Raw genomic sequence first — 22,130 nt, forward strand, 5'->3', positions numbered from 1 at the left:
CAAATATTGCTGTCAGAGGTGATCACTCCAAGGATCGCTGCAAGATTTTGGAAAAAGCCTAAAAGATAGAGCGCCAGTAGGAGGCCAACTTGGGGCAGGACCGAAACAGGTTGGGTTCAAATCTGGCTTAATTTTGGATAACCTAACTTTAGACCAATGGAGGCAATGCAGAATTTTAAATTGAATTAGTCCATGCCAAGCGTATGCTGAGGAAGAGTGGATCCGCCTCAGAATAGCGCCCCAATCTGCGTCCGAGAAGAACGTGTTCAAGTCCTGTTCCCACAGGCCTTTCAAGGACACTAGGGAATCAGAATGGAGAGCAGAGCGTTTTGAATATATACTGTCAATAGCACCCTTGCAGTGGGGCTTACTTTGAGACTAGAGTTCACAGGGAATTTAGGTGGACGTAAGGGGAATTGAGACATTTTGTCGCGAAAAAGTGAGTCTGAGGTACTGTATATTATATTTTTGTACAAGCTGATCAAATGAAGCAAAATTGTTATTGATATAAAGATCATTAAAGGAGGTGATACCCCTATTATGCCAAATGCTTTATGCCCGTCTTCCAAAGAGGGAGGGAACAAATGGTTGTTACCTATAACAGCAAGTATTGAGAGAGCATCGAACTTAAAGGCCTGCCTGCACGTTTTTCAAATTCCAAGTGACTGACAGACTGTGGGGGTGATTGTAAACTTGGAGATAGACATTTATAGAGGGAGGGGGAGCATAAAAGGGCTGGTAAGGATGATGCATGGCAAGACAAAACCTCCATGGGTAACCAAGATTGGGCTTCAGGTCCCTGCTGGGAAAGTCACCAGTAGGACATAATCCCGTATGTTGGCTGACCAGTGACAGTATTAAAAATTGGGTAGGGCCATACCTCGTAGCACTTGAGGTCTCTGAAGCAGTGCCTTGCGGATACAGGGAGGCTGCTTGTTCCAGATAAAAGTGGAAACAATTTTATCTAGGGAGGTACAGTATTTCATGTTAAAAGACTGGGATACATTGGATGAGGTATAAAAATTTAGGCAGCACATTCATTTTGATTGTACTAATTTGGCCAGCTACTAAGAGGGGCAATGTAGACCTGCGTAAAAGGTACACTCCAAAAATATATTTTAAAATCATGTGCATTATCAATACCTAAATAAGTAAGCTTCTTTGGGGCAGTTCTAAATGGTAGGTTTTTGAAGGAGCACTGTACTGCTGCAGGGTTAATAAGGAGAAGTTCACTCTTATGAAGACTTAACTTGTAACCAGAACATTTGCCAACATCTTTGAGTAGATTCAGGCTGAGGCTGATCATCCGCCAAAGACTTTATTTTCCTGACACAACCTCCCCCCCCCCCACCCCACCCCATGTCATGCCTACTACACAGAGCAATAGCTATAGGCTTAATAGCAAACAAAAAGGGGAGAGAGGGGGCAACCCTGTCTAGTACCACGAGGAGGGAAGAGAACATAACTTTAATCCATTAAATAGTTTTGGCCAAAACATGTGCATTCACCAAAATATAAGGGTTATCATGAAGTCTACTTATAACTATTTTACATAGCGGCCCCTGGAGTCTGCATTGACCATAGAGACAATAAAGGGTGTAGACAGAGGATTTTTAATTGCTTCAATCAGCAGGAATATGCATCACGGCTACATATAAATGCCTGACCACCCTTGACACTCAAAGGCAAACACTTCATTAAATGTGTCTCCTAGGCTGGTGTGTTTGAGCTACGTAATTGGGCAATACTAAAAAGTTATAACATTTACAACTCAACATAGGGAAATTCTGAAAAATAAATACATTTTAAACTATAATGAAAAAACATCAGAAATTGAGGATGCAAATCAATAATCTTGAGGATCAAATTTTGTTTCCCAAACCTCAATTTTATGAGCTTTTACAGTGACTGAGGCAACATGCTATTTTTATCAATAGTATACCTATCTGTGTACTTGATTGTTTTACGTTTACTCATTCTGTTTTTACAGGCGGCATTTTTGAAACCTTGGAGAATGAGCCTATAAGTCTTGAAGAAATGGCCTTCAAATTTGCTGTCACCAATATAAACAGAAACAGGACATTAATGCCAAATACCACATTAACCTATGACATCCAGAGAATTAACCTCTTTGATAGTTTTGAAGCATCAAGAAGAGGTAAGAATTTTGGAAAATTTGCTTTGGTCCTGTGTATGTATAGTGAGGACATTTGTTTTACACGTGCAAGGAAATCATTTACATAATTAATTATTCCTTTCTAAATGACACATTAATATGGTGTGATTTCTCGTGGTGTGCAGATACTTATATCTCCTTTTAAGAATATTTTTGTTGGCAGATATTAATTGGAATCAAACAAGCCTAAATTATTTTCACAAGAAAAAATACCTTTCTCACCTTTACAATATAGTATCAGTCAAAGGCAATTATAAAATGACAATCATCTCCAATTTAAATGTGGAATCCGAGAAAACCTTTTTTTTTTTAAATAATGCAATATTAAACAATATAAATATAGCCCTTCTGTTACATTTGCTGTGCTCCAGGTGTGCTGCTAGTGGTCATCCCATGATGACTTAAAACATTTATGTGATGTCCCAAAATCTGTTATTTACAGTATAACTTTGAACACAGTTCTGGGTTCTCTTTGGTGGATAAAGCACCAAAAAAGGATAGGTTTAAACAGGATGATACCTTTTGTTTATTTATTTGTTACACATTGTTCTTTTAACAAACAATACACAACAAAAATAAATCCTAGCGCCTGTTTTGGAGCACTGACTAAACTTAACAGGATCCCTAATTTTCAGTCAAATGCTAATCCAGTTTACTGGCTTTAAATATGTTATTCACAAATCACAGATTTAACATACAACATATTCCTTTATATACACAGATCCTTTACCTTCACACATACAGCTACTGTCTTTGAAACCTGTCCTTTTTCATACCTGCATGACTTATATTATTACGAACAGGTGTTAAAGTTTGCCAGTCAATCTGTAGTCTTGGATGGCGATGGCATTCTGGGAGATGTCATTTTTTTGTTAAACAGCAAGAACTACATTTCTTTTTTTATTTTTACCTACATTTTTGTATTTCACATATCTTCTGGGCAGCTTCAGGAACAATATCACATTCCTGATCACTTTGTAAATTTCCATAAATTACACAGATGTTAGATTCAAACTCTTTCCTGGGATTTCAAACTCAAACTCTGAGAAACTCATGAAAACATCCCCGCAATGTGAAAGACTGTGGCAAAATGCCCAACCTCTGGGCTATTTATTTGTGTTGTATGTTTATGTGTAGTGTGTTAATGTTGGTGTATAGTCATTGGTACACGGGATATAAATGGGTCTGTGTAAAACAAGTGTTTAAAGTGTATATTTGTATTTAAGCACGGCAAATTGCACTTTTATTAATTCACAGGCAGTTGTACCGAGACTCCAATTGAATGATCGAGTCTCGGCAGCATGTTTTCACTCACTCGGGGTTGTGTGTTTGGTGAGTGGAGAACGAGATTGGAGACGGAGATAATAATAATCAAAGTAAAGCTCATCGTGTTTGTCTGTTCGTCCGCTGTTTGTTAGTGTCTGTTTCGTGTTGTGTTAATCAGTTTTGTTTGTCTGTTTATTTTGGCCTCAAGTGCCGTGTGCTGTTTTTTGTTTAACATTTTATTTTCTGCTCTGTTTAGTTATTAAATGATGAGCGAAAACAATCGCTCAGCTTCACCAAACTCCACCTCTCTGTTTATTCTGTGTTTATTCCTGGTTCTGGTCTGACGTCACCCACTGCAGCCGTCTTTTGTGACAGAGACGAACATTTTAAGTAGCGAAAACCAAATTCAATTACCAAATGAACACTCAATTAAATCTCGTTATCGAACAAAGTATCAATTAGCAGTAAGAAAATAATCCAGTTTCTTGTGCCTAATGGCACTCGAAAAAAGCTGTTTTTATCAATTCAACACTTACCATTGTTAATCCCATACACAATCCACTTTAATTATTGTTTTAGCATCTGCAAAGATCGAAATACAGTACTAAAGTAAATATTGCATATTTCCTCAGTTGTCCAGGGTGTGAGTTCTCCAGTAGTGCATATCGTAAAAAGTTTAAAAGTAAAATCACAGTACTGTATCTCGTATTTGTAATTCCCCTTAGAAAAGTAATTTTATCACATTTAAGATCAAGACAGTGCAGCCATATTTCTGCTTCTATTCCACATGCCCATGCCATACAGTCAGTTAAAAGGTCAAAGGCTACAGTAACCCCAGGAACAGAGTCAGGTGCAATAGGAACAGCCTCTTGGTCCTTCTTAAAGTTATACAGTTATGGCCAAACATTTTGCATCACCCTAGAATAATCAAATTCAAAATGTCGAATGAAACCTGTTGAATAATATTACATTTTAACATCTTAAATTACATACCGCTTTGTACTTTTCCATATACTTAACAAAAAACTGACAAAAATAGAAAATGTGACTGTAACAGGGCGAGCAGCCCTGCACAGTGTTTATTGTAGAACGGGGTCTTCCCCTCCGCCCCTGTGTTATTTTGTATTTGATTATTATTTTGTATGACGGCGCAGCCGTGCATTTTTGTGTTATTGTTTTAAAAATGTATTTGTTTATAAATGACGGTGAACCGCCGTGCGTTTTGTTTTGCAGCGTGGGTGGGAAACCCCATCCACCTTATTAAAACCCGTGCAGAAGGTGGCCGAATTAATTAAGTGTTAATTTATTGCTAATCTGGAGATGGTCACCTGTATAAATACCTGCAGCTCTCTCCATGTTAAGCGTGTGTGTTCAGAAATGGAGAACGGGAGAGCGAGAGGCGAGAGAGAGAGATATTTAAAAAAGAAAATAAGGATCAGTGAAGGCAGTTGCTCAGCCTGACCTTAGCGTTTATTTTTGGGTTCATGATTTATTCTGTACGAGTCCGGTGTGGAACGCAAATAAAAACTTTGAGTTCCAAATTGTTTTTATTTCTGCTATGCAAAGCAAGTGTTTATAACGCTCGTTACACACTTTTTCAAATTTTTTTTTTTTTTTTTTTTTTTTTTTTTTAATTAATTATAAAATAAACGGCGCACGCCACGCGCATGCGCCACTGCACCATACATTTTGGTAATGCTTTCTTCTGGTCTGGGTCCCCGCAAAGCCATTAACTGCCACAGTGACATTTTGAAATCAAACAGAAAAAAACATGATTTCCAAAATGACATCTGTGACAAGATAGCGTCACGGCCCAAGCTGTTACCGACAGGAATGAGAGACTCAGCGATAGAAGTTGCAGTTTAACCCAAGATCAGGCGTTTTTTGGCTGTGTTTGACTTTCTTCCTGTAAAAATGGGGAACATTATAAAGTACTTCAGAAAACTGCTCTCTTTATTTCAACACGATTTTAGTTTTTTTACTATTAAAAATGTTAGGTATTTTTTTCTATTATGTATTCTGGTTTGTATTTTCCAAGAGATACATGTGTAGAAATGTGTTATTCTATGACCTGAGACCTAACAATACTCCCTGAAAGTTTTGTGAAACGTGTTTGAATGTTTCTGGTTCAAAATTGCTCACTTAAACCCATTGAATTTTATTTTATTTTTTTTTTTTTTTTACACATTTTTAGCTGACTGACTTTTTATCTTTTGAAATTAATAAAACAAAATCTATTTTTTTTTTTTTTTTTTTTTTTTTTAAATATTATTCAGTAGATTTTGGCGTTATGGCCTACTTTCATGTTTTATAATCTATAAGATATTGATTCTTCTTGGGATGTGACTCCCTTCCAAAATGTCTAAAACAGATTTTTTTATACCCGAAAGTAGGGCACTAAAATTAGTTAACTCGTAAACGAGTTTTTTGTTTGCTCAAAAACAAACACACACACACATGTGGGTGTGTGTATTATATATATATATATATATATATATATATATATATATATTATATATAATATAGGTTCTTAGATTTCTATATATATATCCCAGTATATTTATAAAGAAATAATTCTTTATAAGCAATAATGGACACTACTTCATTATTTTCTCAAAATAAATATTTGAAAATAAAATAGTTCTTCATTCCATTATTATCAGTAATAATGAAAAAAAAATGTTGTAAAAAATATATATTAAAACACATGAGATAGAATGAATAAATGTCCTAATTTATAATTGTGACAGGATAGCCAAAGTGTGGAGTCGCAGAGATGGAAGGTGCAACAAATAAAATACTTTTAATTAAATAGTAAACACAAACAAAAACGTACAATGGCCAAATAAACAGAACAAACACAAAACACTGTTAACAATAAATTCTAAACACAAAATACACACACTCTCACACACAGGTACTCACTCTCTCACACAGGTCTTCTCACTCTCACAAACACACATTAGCTAACACTCCCAACCACTCCCTTTTATACAGGTGCTGCAACTAATTGGGCAATTCGCACCTCATCAGCTGTAGCACCTTTCACACATTCCTCACACAAACTCATTCACTTAGATCCACACAGCAGACTCACATCCACTCTAAACACCACAAAACACAAAGACAGGCTGCACCCTGTCACAATAATACATTAGATATACAGTGTTTTTACATTTCTAAAAGTAATTTTCTCAGAGTTCCCCTTCAGCTGTTTTGGAAACCAAGGTGAATTAAGAGTTTGAATATGCAAAGGAGAAAGATACAAGCCAAACTGTACCATCCCAACGACGAAGCATCAGGAAACACCTTATCTATGGATGCTTTTCTGCCAAAAGCACATGATCTCTACACATTTTACTCAAGAAGACAGCTATGACCAAGGACGTACCTGAAAACACTTCAAGACCACCTCCTCCCTACAGCTCAGAACCATTTTCCCAGAACCGTGAGTTCTGCTTCCAAGATGACAGAGCCCCTTGACTTTGAGCCAAATAAGTGAAAAAACGGTTGAAGACAACCGTATCATGCCACTTCAATTTTGGCCTGGAAATTCGCCAGATCTCAGTTCTATGTAGAATATTTGGGGTCTGACAGAACAGGAAATTTGTCAAGAACAGGAAAAAAGTCAACCATGCAACCAAAATAAACTGGAATCAAGTGTAAAGGCTGCATGGAGGAATCTAAAGGATAACTCGACCCCACAACGCCTCATCGAGTCCGTGCCTGAGAGGACTAAGGAAGTCTTAAAACACAGCGGAATGTATTGCAAATACTAAGTACTGCTATTATGGCTTCCCGGTAGACTTTTGCAATATCATTTTGTGGTTACATGAAGATGAATAAAATATCTAAATGATGTCTGTCTTAAAATTCTTGAGAGATGCAAACCTTTTAGCCATAGCTGTACAATGCAAACATTTCTTCATCCAAAGTCTTTGCATGTCTTGTGATGAAGAGAAGTTATGTCACCTCTCCTATTTCATCCGTGCCTCTGATCAAGTTAAACTTTGACGATAGGGTACAGTTTTGCATTTGCAAGCACACCATTGAAGAGCACATGATAAAGAGCACTGTGGATAAGAGGTCATGGATTTCCAGAAGCTGGAGAAAATAAAATGTTCCATTTGTGGATCTACTCAAAAGTTTTATACAGTATGGCAGCCCATCATTATTTACTTTGACACGCTGTCCCTCGACTCCACAATTTAATTATTTATATTCTGTTTCTGTCCTTTTCTCCTTTCCACTTTCCTTTATTTAATTTTACTATTGCTGAGCTTGTGTATGCTGTATGTCTCTTGTTACTATGAAAATGATAAAGTATTTATATATAATTTCAGCTTAAGTTTACAGAATTTTGTCCTACATTCTTTACTATCCTTCAGACAGAACTCTGTGAAATATTAAACTAAAGTTTTTTTTTCTTTTTCTGTTTTTATTCCTGTACTTAAATTATTTCATTATAGTATTACAGTTTGCCCCCCACCCCCCTCAGTTTTCTGTAAGGTTTGGTTAAGTATCCCTGCAATTAGCTATTGGCCCTGCTGATCACAAAATATTGATAATGAATTATTGATTCACTAACAAGAAAACTAAAACAAGGAGATGAGGAAATTTAAGAAAATTAGGACTCTGTCCACCCCTCCCATTACAATAAGCAAGCATGTACAGGACAACACACGATCTTGCAATAAAAAGATGAGTCACGAAAAAGATATGCAACACTAACATTCAATGAAAAAAACAATTGAAAACAAACAAGCAAAAAAAAAAAAAACCTGGAGTGAGGTATGTGGAATTTAATAATCCGCTCTGTCCTGTACTTTACACAAATACATATCGTAAATGCTTAAGAACTCCCCTGCTCTTATTTTCATCTGACTGTGCATTGTACAACACCACCTAGAGAACTCTCATGTGTGGTACTCACTGAAGCCATATAAATGACCCTGGTTCAATGATGTTGAACCTGAGAAAAGCAGAAGTACTAATATAAAGTAGATCTACAAACCATTCATAAGATCTACTGCTGTTCATATTCTCACCAATGGTGGGATTGAATCATACGGAATTATACCCATAGGCTGTCGCAGAAATGAAGCATCTATCAGAAGCAAGCAAGCCACAAAGAAAGAAATACTCTGTCCTATATCCCTACTGGTAGGGGCAGCTAACTCAACAACAGCTAACTCAATAGCAACAGGAGCTAACTCAACAACAACAGCTAACTCAACAAAAAAAGCAGCTAACTCAACAACATGAATTGTTATATTCAAAGTCGATATCCAATATTCTATAGTAAAATGTGTATCTGTTAAATAAACATGGAATGAATAGTTATTACTATTTGTAAAATAATAAAAACATTTAGTTTTGTTCTTTCTTGCCAAGTACTTCAGTTGACTATTGTCTCTCTATCTCTCTCTCTCACACACACAGCGCTGCTCATCTGAACACTACACACCACTGAAATTCATTGTAAGTGCTTAATTGGTAGGTTAGTAATTAGCAATTAAATGTTCTTGTATAATCTAATTCTGAAATATCACAACGGGGGTGTTAACAGGATGGCGAGTGGTGCAATAAACAAGTGAAGGTCTAGACAAAAGTTCACTCCCAAAAATGTCCATGTTTTATTTTGCAAAACAAAATAATAAACCAGCAATGGTATAGGGGGAGGAGGCTGGGCACGGCAGGTTTTACAGTCCTGAAAAAAAATCACACTACTAAACCACAATCCTCAGTGCACGAAACTGCTCCTTTTCTCCAGGATTGCGGTGAGTGCTGATGCTGTGCTGTGAGGGACATGCTCTGGGTATAGTGCTGGTTCCCTGGCTGCAGCTCCTGACTCTTACTCCTCTATCAAAACACAAACAACAACAAAACACAGGCTGCAGCTGGATTTCGTCAGTAGCGTAAGGCCCAGTACTGAGGTAGCTGCTTCCCCTTTGTACCCAAAAACTCCTCCCTGCAATCAATCTATTGCCATGGTTTCTCCAATAGAGGGCCGCCCCGCAGTTGTTTGCAAGGGAGTCCTTCCAGGTACGTGCAACTACGCGCCCCTCCTAACATGGTCACCTTCCAGTTTCCACCTACCGACAAGACAGTCCATCTGAAGGAAGCATACCATCAACCTTACACAGCGCCTTTTCTGGTTGGGAGGGAGATTTACAGTTTGAATTTTTCCTCTCTCTCACAGGGGGTTATAGGTACTCGTGTTTCGTAATTCCCCTCGTCGTTATTAGAGACAATGTCTTGTCGTATCATTATTCTTAATTCTTAATGGACTTAATGGATTAAGTGTCTTAATGGACACTTTTACTGCCAAACTTAGACCATAAACTGACAATATGTTGCAAAACTAGCAAATGGTAGTGACATACAGGTGGCTATTCCATAGACCTAATTTAGGAGCTGCCTCTGTGCACACTGGGAAGTGTATTTCTTAGTCAGGTGTAATCAGAGGTTACCTCTTGCCCAGGACTACAATCCTACAATTCACTGTACAGATATAACATGCATATCAAAGGGATAAAAGGTTAAAATATGAGTACTTTTAGTTAATTTGATCACAATAGGTTATATAGTAAACCGCACTGTATGATTGTTATTGATTGGTACTGAATAATTGTGTAGCTATTATTCCATTTAATTAATACCTGCCAACTTCTTAAAGGGAATTACTAACAGCACACCCCTAGTTATTTAAATTGTATACTTGTTTTAAGAATATGTTTTCCAATGGAAATTCACTATACATTACAATTGACGGTTTTGAGTTTAATTTTAGTTAATTAATTTTGCTTTACGGGATGCATGCTTAATAATGTAATCCATGATTAGAAACTTTATATACTGTAGATTTTAATGCTTTTTATACTTTCTCCCCCTTTTTCTTAAGCTTGTGACCAGCTTGCTCTTGGTGTAGCTGCTGTGTTTGGTCCATCTCACAGCTCATCTGTAAGTGCAGTGCAGTCTATCTGTAATGCATTAGAAGTACCTCATATCCAGACCCGGTGGAAACATCCTGCAGTGGATAACAAAGACACATTTTACATCAATCTCTACCCAGATTATGTTTCCATCAGCAGAGCTATTTTGGACATTGTGCAATATTACAAATGGAAAACAGTTACAGTGGTATATGAAGACAGCACAGGTATGTTACAATTTTTTTTTTAATTTAGTTTGGGTTAAAAATCTCTCTTATAAGCAAGGCCCTGTGAAAACCGCGATTTCACGGGCTGCGCGGAAATCGTGAAATTAGCACAATACTGAGATTTTTACAGTATTCTTAAGAAATAAACATAATTTCATAATTTTGTATTTCATACAAAAAAAAAATCACGTTAACGAAACTGTACAGCTCTGCTATGTGCTTGCGTGTACTATTCGCCGTGCACACAGTGCTGTGCAGTGATTGTCATGTGATCAGTCTAAGCGGGAAATTAAAATACGACACAATGTAAACAAGAAAATGGATGTCTCTAAAAAGGCGAAAAATTAGTCTGCAGCAGTTCACGTAAAGCAGTATCCAGCAATAGTTTTACACAGCGATGGAGGTAAGCTCTTCTGTACATCCTGCAACATTACTGTAGATCACTACCAAAACTCGTCTGTTGACAGGCATTTAGATTCACTGAAAAGAGAAAGGCGGAAATCCAGAGCAGTACTCTGACTGCTTTACTTGCAAAGAAACAAAAAACGGTGACTTCCATATTCCAAAAGTCCACTTAATAAATTTTGACCTGACAGAGGAGTTTGTTTGGGCAAATATCCCTTTTGAAAAATTGGACAACCAAAAGTCACGGAAATTCTTCAGACAGAGAGTAACAAGTGGTGGAGTGATTCCTTCATCAGCCCAGCTGAGACGTGAATACTTACCTAAAGTTGCCGAGCATCACAAGCAGGAGATTATGGAATTGGTAAAACAGTCTGGTTGCTTGTCTGCAGTCACTGACGAGTCGACTGATGCCCAGGATCAGTATGGCTTACACATTTTATTTGTTTTGCAAGACCTAAATGGTGAACATTCACCTGACGTACAGAACTGAAAGCTGTCCTTGGATACACTTTACCTACAGGCTATTAATTATAGCACTGTTTCACAAGCTATTGTAAAGGGCTTGAGTAACTTTGATGTTAATGTTGAGGTCAGTGCATTTAACTGTATATTTGCGTTTTGTAAAAAAAAAAAAAAAAAAAAAACCAATAATCTGTACATTTATATTTCTGTGCACATTCCGCGAAATACGATACTTTACCTGTGACAATACCATGAATTTTAAAGAAAATTTCCACAAATTCTATTCCGAACCCGACCTTGTTTTAAAAGCCCAACGGTTGTGTCAGCAGAGAGCAGGAGAGATTTTAATTTAATTTTAAATATGTTTCTGAAATTGGAGGGTAGTGGTCTGATGTATTGTTGTGTTCAATAAAAAAATTGCATACTTGCTAGTCAGTTTTTAGTTTAATAAGTAGATGCTGCTGCATATGCAGTATATTACATGCTGAGTGAGACTTGCATGGTGATTTTTCACATGGCTTTTGAATAGTGTTACTGCTACTGCTTGCCTCTGAGTTTTCTTTGTTTTGTTCCCTGACTAAATAAATATCACAGTATATTTGCCAATGTTTCTGTAATTCTTAGTGACAGAGATGAAAAAAAAAACTGATTGAGATCTTAAAATAGATAATGGTTACTATTAAGGCATATTAATATTAATAGGTCATTGTGGAAGGGTGTGGGTATTCACTGACACGGGAGACAGAACGGTGTACTTGGAAGCACCGCACAGGTGTCCGGTTTTATTTTCTTGGTGCAATGCTTTATTTTAGCCTGTAGAGGGTGCTGCTGTCCGTAGCCTGGATACTGCCAACAGTAAACAGGACCACGGGTTTACCAATCCAGGTACAGGGTCCAGTGCCCATGCAAGTGCCGAAATAATAAAGAAAACAAAAGGCGAAAGAAAAAGGGAAAATAAAACACAGTAGTAAAACTATAAAACAAAAGTGCTACACTCGTCAGTGTCACCCCAACCATCGCTATCCGCACGGCTCAGGTCTCCGTCCTACACTATTGTGTTCCCTCCACATACACACGTTCGGGGTCTGCCCAGGAATTCCCTGGTCTCCACACTCTTTCTCTTTTTAACCTATTCATGGTTCTCAGGTTTGTTTATTTGTTTTTATTTCACCGACCGTGCTTGGTCCGGCAGCCGAGCCTCCGCCAGCTGGCTCGTTTCGTCTTAATGGGGGCAGCCGGAGGGAACACAGAATGTAATCTTCATAGGGCCAGCAATCCCCCAAAGCTCACATCTCAGCCACTTGGAGACAGGGAGAGCCACACACCCTCTCTCCCACCTCTCTGTGTCACTGCCATGACCGACAGGCGAATATTGCAAGGCTGCTGCCGTCCTCCTGCAGCACTATGAATGCTCCGGAGAGTCAGCACAGATCTCCCCTGTTACAGTCAGGTAAGTAAGTTTGTCTGTGATGACATAGCTGTAAGACAATTATTACCGCACGGTCATGTGATCTTGTTCAGCCAAGCGCAGCACTTCATTTATCAAAGCCATTTTATAATAATGCTGTCCCGACACCAAACTTACACAGAAAATCACCCATTTTTAAAAAGTGCTGTAAAAACTACCAGACAGAAACAGAAAACTTGTAGAAAAAGTTCAGCTTACCAGTCAGACCTGAAATCCAAAATGGAAGGCAAATTGATTGAACTTAACCCCACTTTTGGAGCTGCACGAAATAGGGGCTTATAATGAAAAAAAAAACATTGCAACCTTAACTGTGGCAGGACTACTGTCCTGCCGTTATATACAGTATATATTCAATTTATTGTGCTATTAGAGGAAAAACACCCCATAGAAGGATATTAACAACTGCGTGCTTGACAGTAGGAATGGTGTTCTTTTCTTTGTACGCCTTGCCAGACTTTCTTCAAACGTAATGACCATCACCGTGACCAAATAGCTTGATTTTTGTTAAATCACTCCACAAAACCTTTGAACTGAACTCATATCCATCATTCAAATGCTGTTTTGCAAACTTTAAGCGATTGTCCTTGCGACATATTCCTAAGAGTAGCTTTTTCCTTGGCCTGCAACCATGGAGACCTTCACCATGCAATACATGACCTATGGTTGAAATGGAAACCCCAGTCCCACTTGTAGCCAGTTCACTCTGAGTATCTGGCAGCCAATCTCGGATTGCTATTAACCTTCCTCAGAATTCTTTTACTTGTTCTTGTTGAAAGAAACTTCTTTCTTCCAGACCGAGGGAGTGTTGTGACAGTACCATGAGTCTTGTACTTCTTGATAACAGAAACAATAGTTGAAATTGGGATACTCAAATACTTGGAAATCTTCATGTATCCTTCTCCAGCTCTATGACAATAAATAATTTTCTGCCTCTTCAGATAGCTCTTTACTTTTTTCCATATTCGCTGATTGGTAATGACAGCAATCATCCCATGCCGAACCCTTTTATACACTCTAAGAATGTTTACCTACAATCCAGAATTTTCTAGACTTTTCTAGAATTAGGTGCTGTATTATCATATTGAAATTTCTAGCACCTTTCTGGACAATACTATCATAGCATCAAAGGGTATGAATACTTTTGAATTAGCATTTTTTAAGTTTTGCAAAAAAAATTCTGAAATCTATTTCTTGTAACTTTTTTCCTCATCCACAAAAGCAAAAACTTTGCTACAAAAGATTTTTCCTAAAATTATTTGTTTTCAAGCAATTTTTATAAGTTATAAACTTTTGATTACAACTGTGTGTGCGTGTGCGTGTGTGTGCGTGTATATGTAATTATTATAAAAGGTGCTATTTTCTGAGCAGTCCTGTATTGTGGTGCATGAGCTGAAATACAGAGTATCAGCACAGCCAGCACAGATGTTCTACTTTTGGCACAACAGTCAGAAGTGTAAAGGCGGAGTCAAATATCTTTGTATGTAGAATATCGTTAGGTTATTACCATAACCCTGGTTAAGTGAAAAAGAATGACAACCATTATCGAATGGGAAGAGCCCTCTCTGACTGTCAATCACTCAGCATATATAAAAAAGCTGCCCTATCAGGGCCCTGCTGTGAGGAGGAAGTCCCTCCCACCTTCTGCTGAAGAGGGTCCTCCTCACAGTAGTATATCACCATTTTTTTCTAAATCAGAGGTCAGCTGGGGACACGACCTCGAAAGGTAATGGTTGTCATTCTTTTTCAGGGAACCATGGTTATGGTAATATTCCCCTTCAGTGGAATGACAACCATTACTGAGTGGGAAGCTGTACCAAAGCTGTTGTGGCTCCAAGTTACCGACAATACAGCCTTGCGGCAATAGCCACAGAGCCCTCATGACACCTAAGGGCATGCCAGCTGCAACACCCTAGAGCCCAGAGAGGGGGGCCCGTTCGGTTTGCAAAATCAAGGCGGTAAAAACGCGCAAATGTCTGACAACCTGTCCATGTAGCAGCATTGCAAAGCTCATCCAAGGAGGCGCCATGAAGGAAAGCCCACAAAGTTGCCTGGCGCCTGGTAGAATGGGCCGTAATGTCACCCAGTAAGGGATAGTCCGTCTGTTCATACACCAAGCGTATAGCATCTGCCACCCAGTGCTCTAGACGTTGCTTCGATAGGGCCTGACCTCTAGCGCGGGACCCATAGCAGACAAACAGCTGATTGGACTGTCTCCACGATGCCGTCCTATTCAGGTAAAAGCGCATAGCCCAGACCGTGCAAAGCATGTGCTGTCTACAGTCCTCCTCTGACTCATGCGGTGGAGGTGTGAAAGTTTCCAAAACCACTGGTTGGTTAATATGGAATGATGAGACCACCTTTGGCAAAAAGGATGGATTTGTTCTTAATGTTACCCGCGAGTCATTTCCAGTGAAAGCCATGCATGTGTCATCGATGGACAGCGCATGAAGCTCACTTACTTGTCTGGCAGATGTAATGGCTATTAAAAATGCCACCTTCAAGGAAACAGGGTGCAGCTCTGCTGACGCCATGGGCTCAAAAGGGGTCCCATAAGGACCCGCAATACCAGTTAAAGATCCCACCTGGGGACCATGCTTTTCATGGGAGGACGAAGCCTCCGAGCCCCTTTAAGAAATTACATTGCCAGGAACTGTGCCCCAGGGGACACAGAGTCAATTTTGTCGTGGCACACCGATATTGCTGCCAGGTATACCTTCAGAGTGGACGCAGATTTTCCCACATCAAATAGGTGTTGTAAGAAGTTTAATATTGTCTCAATAAGCCAGGTCAACAGATCATGACCTTCAGCAATGCACATGTTTTGGAAAACTTTCCATTTATATGAATACTGAGCTCTAGTGCTAGACCCTTAGCCGACTGTAATGTCTCTACCACTGCATCTGGTAAACCTCGTCTGGATAGACGGCTCCGTTCAATGGCCAGACCCAGAGTTGGAGCTGGGCTGGGTCCGGCTGCCATAATAGTCCCTCCGGTTTGCTCAGGAGGTCCTTGTATAGCGGGAGCTGCCACGGTTAACCCGACAACATGTTGGAGAGGAGAGCAAACTAGGGGTGCCTTGGCCATCTGGGTGCAACCAGCAGAACCTGTGCTCTCTCCACCCTGATCCTCTCTAGTGTCAGGGGTATTAATGGTAGCGGAGGGAATGCATACAAGAGCCCCTGTGGCCAGGGGTGAGCTAGCACGTCTTCTCCCAGGGGGCCCCTGTCTCTCTCCATAGAGAACCATAGGGGGCAATGAGTGGACTCGGTTGTGGCAAAGAGGTCGATTCGTGTAGTACGAAACCTCTCCCAAATCTGTTTCACCACATGAGGATTGCCGGGACGGAGCCACCACTCCAGTGTCTTCCGGCATTGTCTGGACACTCGCACCAGCCGGTACCGATCTCGAACCGGGTGCACCTTGAGTGTATTTACCCAGGCTTGAAGCGAGCGCATTCTCAGCAACCCTAGTGGAAGGAATGGCAGCAGCCAGCAGCCCCAACAACCTTTGATATGTTCTGACCTGTGAAGAGCATCCTCTCTGAATTGAGAAAATGTGACTTCCAACGATCGAATCCTGTCTTCCGTCAGTGAGGCAAGTATCCTCACAGAGTTCAGTTTGATACCCAGGAACACTGTGGACTGAGACGGTACGTATTTGCTCTTCTGTTGAAGTATGGAGAGCCTTAACTTCGTCACATGATCTATGACCTGCCTGGTGTCCGCCTCGGCACGTGCTTTGGAACGAGTGCAAACTAGCCAATCATCCAGATAGTTAAGGATCTGAATACCTCGCAGCCTGAGTGGAGCCAGTGCTGTATTCATGCACTTTGAAAATGTGGGGGCACCAGTGAGAGGCCAAATGGCAGCAAACAGAATTTATACTCGTTGCCTTGAAAGGCAAAGTGCAGATATTTTCTGTGCGCAGGACGGATTGGGACATTGAAGTAGGTGTCTTGCAGGTCGATCGATGTGAACCAATCGCCCGACTGGACAGACTGTTGAGCTTCCTTTGTTTGTGGAACATGTTGAGGACCCTGAGGTCCAGAATAGGTCTGAAACCGTCGTCCCTCTTGGGTACCAGGAAGTACCTGGAGTAGAAGCCGCTGAGGGCATCGCTTGGGTTTACCAAGTTCACAGCGCTCTTCTGTTGAAGATTGGCGATCTCCTGTTGAAGGTGAGTCGCGCTCGCTGGTTTAACGGTGGTAAGGAGCTCATTGTCGATAGCACCTAGGAGTCCTGGGTGCATCCTTGCCATTGGTCATGTCCGTTGGTCAGTCCGGTTGTGAGGGGGGTTGGTGGCAGCCGGGGCCCCTCAGGGGTGGTGTCCCTTGGGCTTGGGAGGGGCCGGGTCTTTCTTAGGCCCCTGCCTCGGTCTTCAGCCGGAGAACCGGTTACCCCTAGCCGGTGGTGGTCCCTTGCCTCCCACTCTTCCTCTGCCTGCTTGTTTGTTCTGGGGTGGGGTGCTGCGTTCAGGCCCAGTTGCCCCTGCAGGCTGTCAAGGCCCACCTTGGGCACTGGAGGTAGGCAAGAAGGTGCGAGAATTTCGAAGCGACCTCCGTGGCCTTGTGGGACCTCTCAAGGCTCACATCAATGGTCGTTCCGAATGTCTGCCCTGGTGTAATGGGTGTATCTAATAGCGCTACCTTCTCGGTCGCCTTTGAGCAGCTACCAGCTCCGCTTGAGAACTGTCTGATACCTGACCTAACTCCGCCATTAGGTTGGTCAATGCCCTTGTTACCGCCATTAGCTCCCCTGTGTCCGTCTCTTTTGCCCGCTCCTGCAGCCTCTCAGCCAACTGTGTCTGGTACAAGACCAGTATAAACATGGCATTAGCCACCCTGGTTGATAGTGCCGCTGACAAATATGCCTTTTTTAGGATGGCGTCAGTTGTTCTACACAGCTTCTACACGAGCCCGCAAGGTCACCCTACAGCACCACAACAGCTCAAACAACGGCAACAAAGAACTACATGAGGTAGTGAAAAGGAGAGAGTAATGGCTGCTTGCCAATCTCCACAAGGGGTCGAAACCAGCTCTAATCAGCAAACTGACACAAGACTAAGGCAAGAGCACTCTCAATAAACGCTCGAAAGCGTAATTTTACCATGTAATGATATAATTTGAAGGTTTAAACCAACAAATCAGACAAATTCGGACAAAGAAAGCACGAGGCAATCTGTGACCTGTCTCAGTGAAGTGAGAGAGAAAATGGCGATATGCTACTTTGAGGACAACCCTCTCAGCAGGAGGTGGGAGGGACTTCCTCCTCACAGCAGGGCCCTGATAGGGCAGCTTTTTTATATATGCTCAGTGAACAGCATATTAGGAATATGAAAAGGAATATTCCACCTCTGCCTATTCAGAATAGTAGAGGTGGCATATTCCACGGAATTCTAGTATGCAGAATACTAGTGGGATATAAAGCCGTGTAAACGGCATATTCCAACCTAAGCGTAACCCACAACAAACACGCGCAATAACAAATACAACAGTAAATGACGGTGTCACAGGAAATAAATTAGCTTTTGCCTTTTTGACCCTCTCTACGCATGCGCGCGAATATTAGCGGTTAAAGGAAAGATTAAGCCGTCGAGTTTTTCTGTCTGTGAGCTTTAATTAATAAGTCTGTTGTTGCGGTCTTTCCAATGAGTCTAGTTAATTGTTTTACTTTTAAAAATGTTGTCAGGATCTTTATTAAAAGCTACATTATATGTGGTAAAAACCGAAACACGTTGTTGTAATATTAATAACACGTTTTTCATATTATTATTTAATAATAGGTTAACTTTAGGCTACGTAGTTTACAAATATTACATTTAATTGCTGGCAACTTTATATTATAGGTTTTCTTCGTGCATGTACTTTGCAGTATATTTGCAAAAGAGAAATAAATACAATGCATGCATTATTTTGTATATGGGTTATGACATAAGCAGAAATAATTTATCATTTGTTGTGCAATTTATTTTTATGTGCAATTATATTTGTGTTTAAAATGTAATAATAACAGTTTCTAATACAACATATTATGTATTATTTAATAATAGTTGTTAAGTTTAATTCCCAATTTACAAAGATGTTGCAAACTCATCAGAGTTGTTATTTTAAATTTGTAATTGGCACGGATATTTATATTAGATTTTCTTCGTACAAATAATACAGCGAAAGAGAAATAAATACATGTATAATTTGTATGTGTTGACATACTGTATCAGAAACCATATGCATTTGTCTTGGGATTTATTTTGATGTGCAATTATATACTGCGGTCAAGCTATCAACCAGTTTTGAAATGCCGGTCAAGCTATCAGACACTTATCTTGTATAGATAGTTTCCCTGTTTCAAGCAGTGAAATTCTTCACTCCGAGAGATTTAGAACTGCACTGGAACAAAATGTGCAATGAAAATGAAATTCCCATGTAATATTTAAGAAGTATGAAAGAAATCTCACTAATAGCTTATTGTAACACAGTCAATGGACAATTCCATGTTGTTTAAATTATTGATAACAGACATTTTTGCTGCTTACTATTAAAATGTATATGACCAAAAACGTGTTTCACATAATAATCTACAAGTAAAAAGTCCAACCTTTGATATGATGTTTTAGCTTTCTTGAAATATATAACGACTGGTGTGTGGGGACTTTCATTGTAGAAGTGAGGATGGGTGATTTGCACAGGGTACTACATTACATAGGAGAATTATTAGTACAGTATTTGGTGCTGTGCGAGTACATCCACCATGTCAACTAGGATTACAGATGTTCATATAAATATTGTAACTGCACTTTAGGACGGTATGTATAGGAAGCTAATCGTTTTATGCTTTTCTCAAATTATGTTTACACCTTAAAAACACCATCATTCATTAAAAATGTGTATGTTTTCTATATAACAGGTTTAGACTTGATTACAGCGTCAAAAACATTATTGTCTACATGAAGAAATGTGTTTGTACCCACTTTCCCACTCAATTTATTGAAAAGATTCAAAGTCACCAAGCAATTTACCATCTAAATAATACAACTTTATTAAAGTGAGCCTATGTAAACACTTATTAAACATTGATTTGCTGGACAGTGTATGACATTGTCCACAAACAACATTTTTGAAAGGAAATACACATTTGGCAAGTAGTGATTTTAACTATGCACAGACATAAATTATACCTACAAAAAAACTAAAACACGGTGAGCAATTTCCTGAAGATGAAATGTATTTATAATACAAATTAAACGTAAATATACATTACAATAAATGCCACCTTTTTAAACACAAATTACTGTCTGCAATGCAATACCTGTTTTCATTTCTCAAAAAATACAAATGGTGTCTTGTCACTTTGGATGACTCTCCACAGAGAACTTTGCCTTTTAAGTTCTACGATTTATGCATACGTAGAAAGGCTCAAAAAGGCAAACGCTAACGTATTTCCCAGCTAACTTATTTCTTGTGACACCAGCACGTGCAAGAAAACAGCTACTTTTGGTCTGTTGAGGAAACATCAGTTTTATTAAGTATTTTAAAGTTGTAAAACACCTTGATGGCAAGAAACAGATATGTGCAGAAGTGTTTAAAAGGCTGGTAGAAAAATTCATGAAGGGGGATTTGAGAGAACCGGATCAAGTTCGTCATCGATGTGAAGTTTTAAAAGCACAGCACTATAAAGCAAATTTTTTTTTTTTTTTTTTAAAGTGAGGTGGATCTATCAATTTTTCCTTAATTCAACCTTATGAATGACATACTGGGTAATCACCCTTTGTCTTCACCAACCTGGTGTAGCATGCGAAAGTGCACCCCTTCAGTGCAGCAGTGTGCCTTTAACATGTGCACGTCATGCAATGCAAAGGGAGATGGAAAAAAAAAACTTGTTTAACATTTTAAAACTAGGAGAACAAACAAGCACATACTGTACATTTTCCTCTTTGCAAGCTTTTCACACATCTGTACTTTTACTGTAGGTGTGTTTATTCACTCAACTTGAAAATTGATGATAAGTGTATAAAAAAAAAACGTTTTATAAAGCGTAGCTCTGCACATAACTAGTAAGTAGCAAAAATTACAACACAAACATTTAAGATTTATTTATTATGTAAGGGGTGCACTATCACTGCTGTCTTGGTCACTGATGCTCCTGCCAAACGCACCCGAACAATCACCCCTCTTTCAAAGTCACTGAGGTCTCTTCTTGCAGCCATGTTAGCCATAATTATAGGCAGCCAGGCCTGTCTAGCATTTTTATACATGACCCTAAGCATGCTGGGATGTTAATTGCTTAATTAATGCATGAGCCACACCTGTGTGGAAACCTTTGCTTTCAATATACTTGGTGTCCCTCATTTACAATGTTAAAAATACAGTGTACGATGACAAACCAACAAACTGATTTTTCTGTCCCTAACCTATATATACTGCATCAAAAAATTAACTATATATATATAATAATGGGCAAAATAACAGATACTCAAACACTAATAAAGCAAAAACAAAACTCACAAAAATAAAGTTTCCAGGCGGGGCAATGCCTTCACTGGAATTGGAAGCCCTTGCTTTCAATATACTTGGTGTCCCTCATTTACCCAGGTGTTTCAATTTTTTTGTCCACTACCTATATATATATATATATATATATATATATATATATATATATATATATATATATATATATATATATAGACACACACACACACACACACAGTATTTGTTTTCTTTATTTATTATGGCTATTCTACAATACATTTGTTTACTGTAGGCTCTGTTGATGATATGCTTGGCTAAACAGGGGCAACTCATCTTCAGTCTGTCTCCTTGTTATATTAATAAATACATAAGCGGGCATGTCTGCATGAACACACTGCACTGAATTCCACACGCATCCATAATCTCAAAATATCAGATTCCGTATATGAAAAAACAAATAACAGAAATATACGTCCACACCGGCAGTTCTTTACAATGAACAAGCTAATCTACTACAATCAGCACTCTTTTGGATTGCAGTGGGAAGCAAGGTGCGAATGCGTTCATAGCAAAAAAGGAATATTCAGTTTACCATGGAAGCGCGGAATACGTAAGGAATAAGAGAATTCCGCCTGCATGTACTGAGCATTCACAATATTCTAGTATTCTGAATACCTAATATTATCAGTTTAATTTGTGAGGTAAGTCACAATGGTAAATTATTAAA

General features: G+C 39.2%; 1 protein-coding gene across 1 annotated transcript in view; it reads left to right on the forward strand.

Moving 5' to 3' along the window:
* The first annotated feature begins 1,995 nt into the window (after positions 1-1,995).
* LOC121327507 (glutamate receptor ionotropic, kainate 1) overlaps positions 1,996-22,130 on the forward strand; it is a 58,652-nt gene continuing 38,517 nt past the window's right edge. The window contains exons 1-2 of the mRNA XM_041271577.1: positions 1,996-2,158; positions 10,347-10,604. Coding sequence (XP_041127511.1) covers positions 2,038-2,158; positions 10,347-10,604 — 379 coding nt within the window. The 5' untranslated portion in view covers positions 1,996-2,037. The remainder of the gene's footprint in view (positions 2,159-10,346; positions 10,605-22,130) is intronic.

Source organism: Polyodon spathula, chromosome 15, assembly GCF_017654505.1.
Source record: "Polyodon spathula isolate WHYD16114869_AA chromosome 15, ASM1765450v1, whole genome shotgun sequence".
NCBI lineage: Eukaryota > Metazoa > Chordata > Actinopteri > Acipenseriformes > Polyodontidae > Polyodon > Polyodon spathula.